This window comes from Marmota marmota, unplaced genomic scaffold, assembly GCF_001458135.2.
Source record: "Marmota marmota marmota unplaced genomic scaffold, marMar, whole genome shotgun sequence".
NCBI classification, from domain to species: Eukaryota; Metazoa; Chordata; class Mammalia; order Rodentia; family Sciuridae; genus Marmota; species Marmota marmota.
This window is the reverse complement of record NW_026000138.1, coordinates 2,392,126-2,404,104: the sequence shown is the minus strand read 5'-3', so window position 1 is coordinate 2,404,104 and position 11,979 is coordinate 2,392,126. Positions and strand designations below refer to the sequence as shown.

The following is an 11,979-nucleotide window of genomic DNA, read 5'->3' as shown; positions in this document are numbered from 1 at the left end:
ATATATATATATATATATATATATATATATTTCTTATTTATTTATTTATTTTAAGAAGTTGACAGACCTTTATTTTTTTTAAATTTATTTGTATGTGGTGCTGAGAATCGAACCCAGTGCCTCACGCATGCTAGGCAAGCATGCTACCACTGAACCACAGCCCCAGCCCCATGGTTAATTTTTAATAGACCTTATTTTTGAGCAGTTTAAGCTTATTGAAAATTGAGCCCAGGGGCTGGGGATGTGGCTCAAGCGGTAGCGCGCTTGCCTGGTATGCGTGTGGCCCGGGTTCGATCCTCAGCACCACATACAAACAAAGATGTTGTGTCCGCTGATAACTAAAAAATAAATATAAAAAGAAAAAAAAGAAAAGAAAATTGAGCCCAGAGTTACAGAGTCCCCATCGGTTCCCTTGCACCTCCCTCTTCCCCAGGTGACCCTTTTATTAACATCCTGCAAGAGCAGTACATTTGTTGGCCTCCGTGGGCCAACATTGACAAATCATTGTTAACTAAAGTCCTTGGTTCACATTAGGGGGTCACTCTGTGCTGTATGCTGTGTGGGCTTTGACAAGCACGGAATGATGTGTATCCACCATTTCAGGATCTTTCAGGAGAGATTCACTACCCTCAGGATCCTCATGCTCCACCTATTCCCTCTTCTTCCTCCTGCTGGGCCCTGGCTGCCGCTGGAGTTGTCACTGTCTCTGTCATTTTGCCTTTTCTAGAATGTATGGAGCCCTTTTAGATGAGCTTCTTTTACTTAGCAATATGCATGTAAGGGTTCTCCATGTCCTGCTGTGGCTCAGCAGGCCATTTCTTTTTATCATTGAATTGCATCCCATTGTACGGATACACCACAATCTGTATGGATACACAAAAGATTACTACAAAAACAAGCTGTCATTGAATTAAAAGCAGTAGACTTTAAACATAAAATTATAATAAAAAAGCTTTTCTATTCAATTAAAAGTAATAGATTTAGCTGGGTTCAATGGTACATATGTGTAATCCCAGCAATTTGGGAGGCTGAGGCAGGAGAATCCTACGTTCAAAGCCAGCTCTTCAGCAACTTTGCAAAGCCCTAAGCAATTTAGCAAGACCCTTTCTGAAAATGAAAAATAAAAAGGTCTGGGAATGTGGCTCAGTGTTTAAACACCCCTGGTTTCATACCTCATATCCGCCCCCCCCAAAATGTAATAGGTTTTAGTACTTATAATTTTTTATTTAATGAAATTTTTATTTTTGGATTTATTCCTAGAAATGTGGAACTTTTAATTCTTCTAAGATAATTTTGTCTTTTTATCTTTTATCCTTCCAGGAAAAAAATGGTATATAAGAACCAAATCTTAGGTTGAATACTTGCCTTTCTTGTTACTTATTGACTTTATTATCACCTGACTGTTCACTGTGCTTTCAGGAAGTAATGGAATTTCACCATGTTAACTGCTCACTGTGGGTTGGTGCCTAGTGAGGTCTGGGTCTTGGGGAATGGAAGAGTAGGGAATGGTTTCTATTTACTGTTAAAGGCTTTTTCTTTTCATTCTTTCTTTTTCTTTTTTTTTTCTAACTGGGATTGAACCCAGAGGTGCTTAACCACTGAGGCACATCCCAGTCCTTTCTTGTATTTATTTAGAGATTGGTCTCAGTTGCTTAGGGCCTTGCTAAGTTGCTGAGGCATCCATTCATCCCACTGCCTTTCCATTTTCATTTGCAAAACCGAAACTCTGCACCCATTTAACCAAATCTCTCCTTCCTTTCCTCCCTCAGCCGCCGGCTCTTGCTGTTCTCCTTTCTCTCTCTGAATTTGGAACCATAGCAGTGCTTGTCCTCTCGTGACAGGCTTATTTCCCTTCATGTTTTCAAGGTTCATCCATGTAGCCTGGGTCAGAACTTTCTTCCTTTGAAATACTGAATAATATTCCACTGTAGGGAAAGACGGCAGTCTGTTCATCCATTCATTCACCAGTGGACACTGGGGTTGCTTTTGCTCTTATGAATCGTGCTGCTATGGACATGAGTATACAAATATCTTTTGAGTCTTTCCTTTCAACGGTTTTGGATTTATACTCAGAAATTTAATTGCTAGATCAAATTGTAATTTTTTCCCCAGCACTGGGGATTGTACCCTGGGCACTCTACCACTGAGCTACATCCCTAGTTGCTGCCCTTCCACCTCCCCCACTCCTACCCCGCTTTTTCTTTCTTATTTTGAGACAAGGTCCTGTTAATTACCCAGACCACCCTTGAACTTGTGATCCTGCTGCTTCAGCCTTCTGAGTAGCTGTGATGTCAGGCACGTGCCACCATTCTTGGTGTGATAATGCTATTTTTAATTTTTTTGATCTTTGATTTCATTTTTAATTATCTCAAATTTTATGATCACATAATTTGCAAATTTGTGCTAATGGGATATCTCTTCTACTTTAATCCTTCTAGTGAGTTGGCAAAAGCACCATTACCCAATCACACTTCCACAGTTTTCCCACAGTTTTTGTGTTTTTGAATAGCTGTTTAAGAACAATCTTGCATTATAACTTAGTCTGATACAGAAAGTATTCAAAAGTATAATCTAGTTTGCTATTGTATCATGCTGACTTTAAAACATCTGAACTTGCAAAAATGTGTTACATATTCTTTATTTGATATTTTACACATAAGTAAAAGACAGCATTTTATTTTATTTTGGGTACTGGGGATTGAACTCAGGGACACTTGACAACTGAGCCACATACCCAGCCCTATTTTGTATTTTATTTAGAGACAGGGTCTCACTGAGTTACTTAGCACCTTGCTTTTGCTGAGGCTGGCTTTGAACTTGCAATCCTCCTGCCTCAGCCTCCCAAGCCACTGGCATTACAGGTATGTACCAATGCACCTGGCAAAGGCAGCATTTTAGATATGAGGAATTCTAATTAAATTGGATTGGTCAACAAAAATATAAAGTAGACCAGACTGCTTCCTTGTCCTCAGCCACGGTCCTTAACAGGCTGATGAACACAAATTGAAACGCGTGTGAGTCTTGTTGGGCTCAGAGACAGTGAAGGGATCTCCTCCAGGATTTAAACTTGTTCACAGAACCAGTCATGTAATCTAAGTATAAAACCAGCCTTCAGTAGGCTTTAAATGGCCTTCACTACCCTGTGAAAGGTTGGACATTACTAATGAATTCTAACCATATCTCTGGAAAGGAAAAATGGTGATCATACTTACTGAACTGGGATTATCATCAAAACTTTTTAAAAAATCATGTCCATTGAACTACAAATCAATTTTATTTGAACCAAGCCTGTCCAAAAAAATATTCTGCCAGGGCTGGGATTGTAGCTCAGTGGTGGAGTGCTTGCCTTGCATGTGTGAGGCACTGGGTTTGATCTTCAACACCACATAAATAAATTAAAAATAAAGCTATAGTGTTCATTTACAACTAAAAAAAAATCTGCCAGCCATTCCTGATCTGAATTCTGGTGTCTGTCATCAAGTAAATGATGGTGCATGCAAGAAAGCCATGAGGTGCCACAGTCTGGCTGGGCACAAAATCACGAGCCACCACACAGCTTGTAGATTCAAACAGCAACTCTTTATTCCCGAACTCACACCAGCCGTATACAAACACGTTCTGGGGAAATCCACGTTCTCTGCCCAAATCCACCTCCACTGGGCTTCTGTCTCCCAAAATATACTCTGAATCCCGTGAGAACTCAAGGGGAACTCAGGCAGCAGGATACGCCCTATTCCCAGCAGGAATAATCTTAAACCTTAAACCTGGAACCTAAACTGGGAACGCCCTAAACACGATTATCTTAAACCGGGAACACCCTAATCCGCCTTGGTCCTTGAGCAAGGTCAGCTACATTCAATGTCACTGCAACATGGGGTACGCTGGCAAGGAAATTGTCATACCTACTTGGCTAATGGCTCCCAGCAATGAGGCATTCTGTTTTGTAATAAAAAAGCCTGTGGCTATTACTCGTTAGTAGCTTTTCTGAGTTTTTCAGATAGTTTTTGTTCTGGGAGGTTCCTTTTTGAGATTCTCCAAATACTCTATCAGTGCTCCCTGTCCCCAGGTGACACCTGTATTCCTGTTGGGGAACCCAGGCCTGACATGCCTTCCACCCAAGCAGTCCAAGGCTCAGCCCAGTCTTGCACTGGCTGCTCTTCCCTTGGTGTGGCCCTGGGCACACTTCTGAACAAGAACCTTCTTGTCTTTCTCTACATCACCCATTTTTATCTTGCAGCAATTTCTCTGCCCTGTGCACCTCTTATCAGCTTATAAGACTTCTTCTTATAAGCTACTCTCCATTCTCTTCTGTTCTTAATTTTTTGGGGGGATGGGTACAAGGGATTGAGTCCAGGGATGCTTACCACTGAGCAACATCCCTAGCCCTTTTTATTTGTTTGAGACAGCATCTTCCTAAGTTGCTGAGGCTGGCTTTAAACTTGTGATCATCCTGCCTTAGCCTCCCGAGCTGCTGGGACTACAGGTGTGTACCACCTGCCCATCTAATGTAGGGTTTTTTGTTGTTGTTGTTGTTTGTGTGTGTGTGTGTGTGTGTGTGAGGTTTCTTTCACTTAGTGTCCCCTCTTCAAAGATTCTTTCATATTGTAGCATGTAGAGCCTTTCTTTTTCTTTTTTCTTTTTGTTTGAGTCGGGTGGGTACCAGGGATTGAACTCAGAAGCACTTGACAACTGAGCCACATATTTAGCCCTATTTTTTTTGTGGGGACAGGTACCAGGGATTGAACTCGGGGGCATTAGGCCACTAAGCCACATCCTCAGCCCTATTTTGTATTTTATTTAAAGACAGGGTCTCACTGAGTTGCTTAGCGCCTCACCATTGCTGAGACTGGCTTTGAACTCATGATCCTCCCGCTTCAGCCTCCCAAGCTGTTGGGATTAAAGGTGTGGGCTACCCCACTGGGCTTTTTTTTTCTTTCTTTCTTGAGATGGTGTCTTGCTGTCATCCAGGCTGGCATCAAAATTCTGGACTCCCACGATTGTTCCTACCTCAGCCTTACGAGTTCTGAAACTGTTGTCCTGTACCATGTACCCGGCTCACTGCTGAGAATTTTCTTAAAGTGATTTTTCTCTGTGGCACTGGTGCTGTGGAATTCTTCTCTGGGTATTGGTGCAGGAGCGTGGCTCTGGGCTCTGCACACTAGCATCCTGCTGGTTTTGCTTTTGTCTTCTAGAACTTGACCTGGTCGTTTGGATGGAACAGTTCCCTCCCTGTCTTCTATGTCCGTGAGAAGAACCATAGAGTCCTTCTGTACGTGTCTTCTCACAATGCCGTCATCTATAATATCTTCAGGAATAGCCAGTACCACCTGCAGGTATGTGGGGCTTTTCCTGCTTGTAAAGGGCTCTAACTTGTGGGTAGTGTTTTGCTTTGGACTTTCAGGCTGACTTCACTGTATCATTGTCATACTTTCCTGCCTCTCCTTTGAACTACAGCAAATCCTGCTTTTTTTTTTTTAAAGAGAGAGAGAGAGAGAGAGAGAGAGAATTTTTTAATATTTATTTTTTAGTTATGGGTGGACACAACATCTTTGTTTGTATGTGGTGCTGAGGATCGAACCCGGGCCGCACGCATGCCAGGCGAGCGCGCTACTGCTTGAGCCACATCCTCAGCCCAAATCCTGCTTTTAGAAACATGTTATTGTTCACTGTCTCTATGATTCTAATCAGCATCAGTTGACAAATAGCAGTGGATATTAATTTTATCCTTGCAAGAATTTAAAACATCTGTATTTTTTACATTTCTGCAAAAATGTGGACAATGTAGACCATGATGTCTCCAGAGAACCACAGTGAACACAAGGACATCTGTTCACCAGGGAGTCAGGCCTAATGAATACTTAGACTCCTTTCCAGTTTCCAATGAGCTTGGATCCTCATAACCAAGCTGAGATGTGGGTATTAACATACCCATTTTACAGATAAAGAAACTGAGGCTCAGAATAGTTTAAGTGACTTGCCCAAGACTGTGGGTGGTAAACAGTGACTGGAGTTCTCCTGACCTGAATATATTTAGGAGGTCAGTGGGCCTCCTGTCCCTCTCTCCCTACAGTAGCTCTCTTAGTTCAACCCTGCCTTCCTCCTGTGCGTCCTCCATGCTGTCTTCCTCCTACCACTCTGTTTCCTTCATTCTTAACATTTTACCCCTCTCATTGTCATCACTCATCTACCTAACTGTCCTGTTTCTTGGTGTCTGACATGCCCTGGTTGACCTGGTGAACAGTTCTGTGTTATATTTTCATTGACTTGCTTTGTTATAGGACCCTCCTTAGTCAATACCTAGTTCAAAACCTTCACAAAGTATTTACCAAGAACCCGGACAATGTTGAGCACTGAGCCAGGAGTCCAAGGCACACACACGCAGCTCTAGGAGTTTCCTTCCTGGAAGCACAGAAACACTGACATCAATCAGCAGGCAGCCGCCTTGGAGCTTGGTTGAGTGTGCAGCACAGAGGGCAGAAGCTCCAGCCGAAGGGAAGGGAGCTTGTAGACAGGCTCGGCTGAGCCGGGAGAGGGAAAGGAGGGTCATGCTCCACAGAGTCCAGCCTCACCAGAGTCAATGGCTGGGAATGGCCTTGACCATTCATCATATCACAAACGTGAATCATGACCACTGCGTTTCTGATTGTGGGTCTGCAGTCGTGAACAAAGCAGGTGTAGTCCCTGCCCTAGTGAGCATCCAGACTAGTGTGGAAAGACATCAGATAGGTGAACGCATGACGACATGGTCACACTGTAACAGAGCAAAAATACTCCAAGAAAAATCGGGGTGAGAGAGAATTACTTTAACTTTTTAAAAAATTGAACCCAGGGATGCTTACCACTGAGTTCCATCCCCAGCCCTCTTTATTTAATTTAATTAATTAATTTATTTATTTACTAATTTATCTTTGGTACTGGGGATTGAACGTAGGGGCATTTTACCAGTCCTTTTTTAATTAAAAATTTTAAATGTTTTATTATTATTATTATTATTATCATTATTATTATTATTATTTAACTATTTTAAAACTAGTTAATAGACCTTTATTTTATTCATTTATTTATATGTGGTGCTGAAAACCGAACCCAGTGTCTCACATGTGCTAGGCAAATGCTCTACCACTGAGCCATAACCCCAGCCCCTGTTTTATTATTTTTAACATTAATGTTTTGGTATTGGAGATTGGACCCAGGGGCTCTTTACCACTTTACCAGTCATTTTACTCTTTACCAGTCCCATCCCCAGTCCTTTTTTTTTTTTAAATATTTTTTTATTTGTTGATGGACCTTTATTTTATTAATTTATTTATACACTGTGCTGAGAATTGAACCCAGTGCCTCACACATGCTAGGCAAGTGCTCTACCACTGAGTCACAACTCCAGCCCCACAGTTCTTTTTATTTTTTGTTTTGAGACAGGGTCTCACTCAATCTGAGGGCCTTGCTAAATTGCTGAGGCTACCTCCTGCCTCAGCCTTCGGAGCCCTGGGATTATGGGCGTGGCCACTGCAGCCTGCACTTAGAAAGTCTGTTTCTGCTGAGACCTGAAGGATGAGAATGAGCCAACAGGGACAGTTTAAGGGAAAGAACTTTCCAAATTGAGGGAGCTCCACGTGCTCGTGTGTGAGGCTCAGAGAGAAGGCCAGGTGGCTGGTGCAGAGCCAGGAGGGAGTGAGGGAGCCGAAGGACACAGGGCTCCCTGTGCTGCGCTTTCAGACGTTCACATGCTTCCGCAGGATGCCTCTGTTGTGCGGGGCCACCCTAGGACCATAAGAGAGACCAGGAGGATTGTCTCTCTCCAGAGGGGAACTGTGTCCCAGGAGGTGGGCTGCGGGGAGCCCCGTGAGTGGGTGGGAGATCCCAGGCATCATCTTTTTCTCAACCTGGGTTGGGGGTTGGGTAATGCCCCCACCCCCAGGGAGCCACCGTTCCTGTGGGGAGTGTGGCTTATTCTTCAGGTGTTTGAGGAGAGGAATTCTGAAAAAAACCCACCACGAGATGATGGAAATCATGGGCAGGCCCACGGGAAAAGTTCCTACCCAGAGGAGCCTTGAAGGGAGCTCAGATCTCTCTGCGGGTCCCCAGTCTTCTCTGAGGTGCGTGAGGCTGGGCCCATCCTGGGTGCTTCAGAGCAGTTTCTCCTTATTTCCACAGGGCCACCCCAACCTCATCTCCTGCCTCTGCATCAGTGAAGACAGGCGGTGGGTTGCCACAGCGGACAAAGGGCCAGACTGCCTGATAATTATATGGGACACCTTCACAGGGTAGGCTTGTTCGGTCCCTCCTCCCCCTCCTCTTCCTCCTCCTCCTCCTCTTCGTCTTCCTCCTCCTCCTCTTCGTCCTCCTTCTCCTCTCCTCCTCCTCCTTTCCTCCTCCTCCTCTTCCTCCTCTCCTCCTCCTCCTCCTCATTTAATTCTCAAGTGGTTTTGTTTAAAAGAAACATTTAAGTCAACTTTTTCATTGCTGTAACAAAAAGACCTAACAAGAATAATTAGAGGAAGAAAAGTTTATTTGGGGGCTCATGGTTTAGAGGCCTTAGTCCATCGATAGCCAGCTTCATACCTTGGGGCTCCAGGAGGGCAGAACCTCATGGTGGAAGGGTGTGGTAGAGGAAAGCAGGTCAGGACATGGCCACCAAGAAGCAGAGAGAGCGTGTAGTCGCTTCTTTTCCCCCTGATTTCTGTACAGTGTCTGCCATCCAGTAAGCAAAGAACGAGTAACACTGAGGCCCAGAAACTTGGTTAGTTGGTGGCCCCAAGTAGCCTGGGCTGGGAGGGGCTGACTCACAGTATCCCAGCACACATAAGCTCAAAGGATAAACCAGAAGTCAAATCGGCCACTTGCAATAAAAACCATTGCTTTCATAAAGACAGATTTTCTAGTCCCGGGTCAGCCTACCTTTTCTGGGGAAAAAAAAATTTTTCAGTGCTGGGCAAGGAACCCAGGGCCTCATACTAGCTAGGCAAGGCTGTACCACTGAATTCCACCCAGCCTCCCTGGGAAGTCCTAAGTGGTCATCCCCAAGTGCTTCCTTGCCCCAGCACGCCGTATGTGTTCCATGCTGCCTGGCCTCCCGGCTGCGGCACATTTCCTGGTGGGTGTGCTTTATTATGTTCCATGTGTTTGCCTGCCACAGAGGCTCTCCCATGCGCTGTTCCTTGGCAGCCCCTCCGCTTCTGACAGCTCACCCTGCTCACAACCTTCAGTTGACCTTTCCCTCCTTTAAAATTAGTAGGCTTTCACTTTTTTAGAGCAGTTTTAGATTAATAGGAAAATCGAGAGGATAGTAGAGAAGGTTCCCTGTATCTGTTATTTACATCTTACACTAGCGTAGTACATTGTTGAATTAAGGAACATTGTCATTATTTACATAGGAGTATACCTAGATTTCCTTCCTTTCATCCTAATGTCCCTATTCTGTTCTGGGATCCCATCCAGGTGACCACCTTAGATTGACTTGTCATGTCCCCTAGGCTCCTCTGGGCTGTGGCGTCCCCAGCCTTCCCTGGTTTGGGGATGACCTTCGCAGTTTTAGGGACCAGGGCTTCTAGGGAGCCCTCCATGGGAATGGGTCTGGCGTTCTTCTCATGGTAGGACCCAGAGCCCTTGACCTACTGCAACATCTGAGACGTGAACCACAGTAGGCGTTGTCTCCTGGGTAGAAGGCGAGTCCTTTCAGTCCAGTGTCGCAGAAACCAGCCCAGGGCCTAGAGAGGAGGTCAGCAAGTCCAGGCTCAGACATGGGAGCCTGGGCCCAGGTGGTGGGATTCTGCACCCTCCAGGTCTGCTTGGCAGCTCATGCCCCTCTTGCTGGTGACGCTGGAAGGGAGTCTACAGGAATCAAGGTGGCCACCCTTCAGTGCCCTTCTTCCTAATCATGAAGCTCAGCATTTGTGCCCCCCTCAGCATCAGCTGAGGAATTGAGGGACTTCTAGGGGCCAGCGCAGCACTGCTCAACGCGTGACACACAGGCTGAGCTGGCCCGTGCTGAACAGGAAGCAGAGAAAGTGAGAGGAAGCTTCTGGGAACTCAGTGGCCATCTGACCTCGCCACAGTGTTTTTACTTTATGAAAGCATTTGTCTGCAGTAGAGTGACAAATTTAGAAAGAGTCCTTCACCTCAGGTAGTTTGGGAAATGCTAGGCAAGAAGCTGCGTGGGCAGCTGGGTGTGGGCAGACTGCTGTATTGCTTGGGGCAACAGCTGCCAAGCAAGAGGCTGGCTTAGCTGGGAATGGGACTGGGAATTTGGAAACGCGAGTGCAGCTCGGTTTAATCATTGGGAATACAGTAGATGTCCACCAAAGTGGAGGGAAAGAGCCCTGGAGTTCCAGAAAGCAAAACCGCAGCGTGTGGTGACGCCTACATGCTGACTTGGTGGATTCCTGAGTGACATGATAGCCACGTGGCCAGGAGGAAGAGCGCGCAGGCTCTGGGGCCACCTGGCTTCCATCCCAGTCCTGCTGTGTGCTTCCTGTGGGGATTGGAGGCCTAAAGAAACCAAGTGACTTTTCCATCTGTGGAAAAAATGAGGCTAATACCTACTGTTTGACTTCTTGAGGCTGCTGTAACAAATTACCACAAGTTGGGTGGCTTAAAATAGCAAAAGTTTACTCTCTCATAGTTCTGGAAGCCAAAAGCCCAAAATCAAGGTGTCAGCAGGTTGGTTCCTGCTGGGGTCCCTCCCCTGGCTTCCACAGCTTGTGGCACCCCTCGGCGTTCCTTGGCTGTGGACGCAGCCCCCCAGCCTTTGCCTCCATCTTCGCAGGTGTTTCCCACCCCCCACCCCGTGTCTCTCAGTCTTCATTCTTCCCTGGGTGTCGGGCCGTCCTCATCCAGTATGATTTCATCTTGACTAATTCCATCTGCAAGACCCTGTTTCCAATGAGTCACATCCTGAGGTTCTGGGTGGACAGGAATTTGGGGGCACACTGTTCGGCTGACTCTCACAGGATTGTTGTGAAAATCAGGTGAATCCACACCCGGCCCAAGATAGATGCTCATAGCGGGGTTTTCTTTTGTAATCCCTGCCCTAGAGGCAGAGAGCAGCTCTAGATTCTCCAACAGGAGCTTAAGGCCCTGGTTGGGTGTGTGGGGAAGGGAGTGGCAAGTCCAGGGGAATGAGAAGGTTAGGCAGAAGCCCTGTTAATATCCTGGAGCGAGGGTCTGGAGCGAGGGTCGGGTCCCCCAGCTTCCTGGAGATCTCCACAGGCCACGCCACCCAGTCTCCACCCTTACCTTACTTGGGTCTCAGTGGCATCTGACACTGCATTTCCTGTGGCTTCTCTGACACCACAGCCCCCTAGTTCCCTTCTGCTATGGCCCTTCCTTCTAGTCTCTTCTCAGGATCCCCTTCCCGGCCATTCCTTGAACACCACCCATGGTGACAAGGCCACCAGCACCATTGTTCCCCAGATAGGAGAGTCTAATCTCAACAAGGGCTCTCTCAGCATCCCCTCTTCTTCCTGATGAGGAAGTGCTAGAGGACTCTCCACCTGGATGTCCCTGGGCCTCTCCTGCTGAAAGAGGAGTTTTGGGAGGGATCTCCCAAACTGCCTCGGTGACCTCCCCACTGCCTGGCCTCTCCTGTCTCCTCTTCTCTCCCCTCTCCCCTCCGCTCTCTCACCTGGGCTATTGCAACAAGCTCCTGGCTGATCTCCCTCCCAGCGGTTCACTGTGTGACTCATTCTCCATGACACAGATCTTATTTCATTGTGATAAAATATACACAACTTAAGGGATTGTGGCTGGGTGGTAGAGTGCTTGAGAGGGCCTGGGTTTGAGCCTCAGCACCACATAAAAATAAATAAATAAAAAAAAGATATTTGTGTCTAACTACAACTAAAAGAAATAAAAATAAAATATATGTATATACGCAACTTAAAATTTACCACTTTAACCATTTAAAAATGTGTAATTCAATGGTATCAATTATAGCCACCATGTGCAACCATCACCGCTATTTCCACAAACTGAGTGGCA

At 45.8% G+C, this 11,979-nt stretch overlaps 1 protein-coding gene across 5 annotated transcripts in view; it reads left to right on the top strand.

The window, feature by feature from the left end:
* Cfap251 (cilia and flagella associated protein 251) overlaps positions 1 to 11,979 on the top strand; it is a 71,207-nt gene that overhangs the window by 6,490 nt on the left and 52,738 nt on the right. For all 5 annotated transcript variants that reach the window (XM_048785558.1, XM_048785557.1, XM_048785556.1 and 2 more), the window contains exons 4-5: positions 5,193 to 5,333; positions 8,155 to 8,264. In XM_048785558.1, coding sequence (XP_048641515.1) covers positions 5,193 to 5,333; positions 8,155 to 8,264 — 251 coding nt within the window. The remainder of the gene's footprint in view (positions 1 to 5,192; positions 5,334 to 8,154; positions 8,265 to 11,979) is intronic.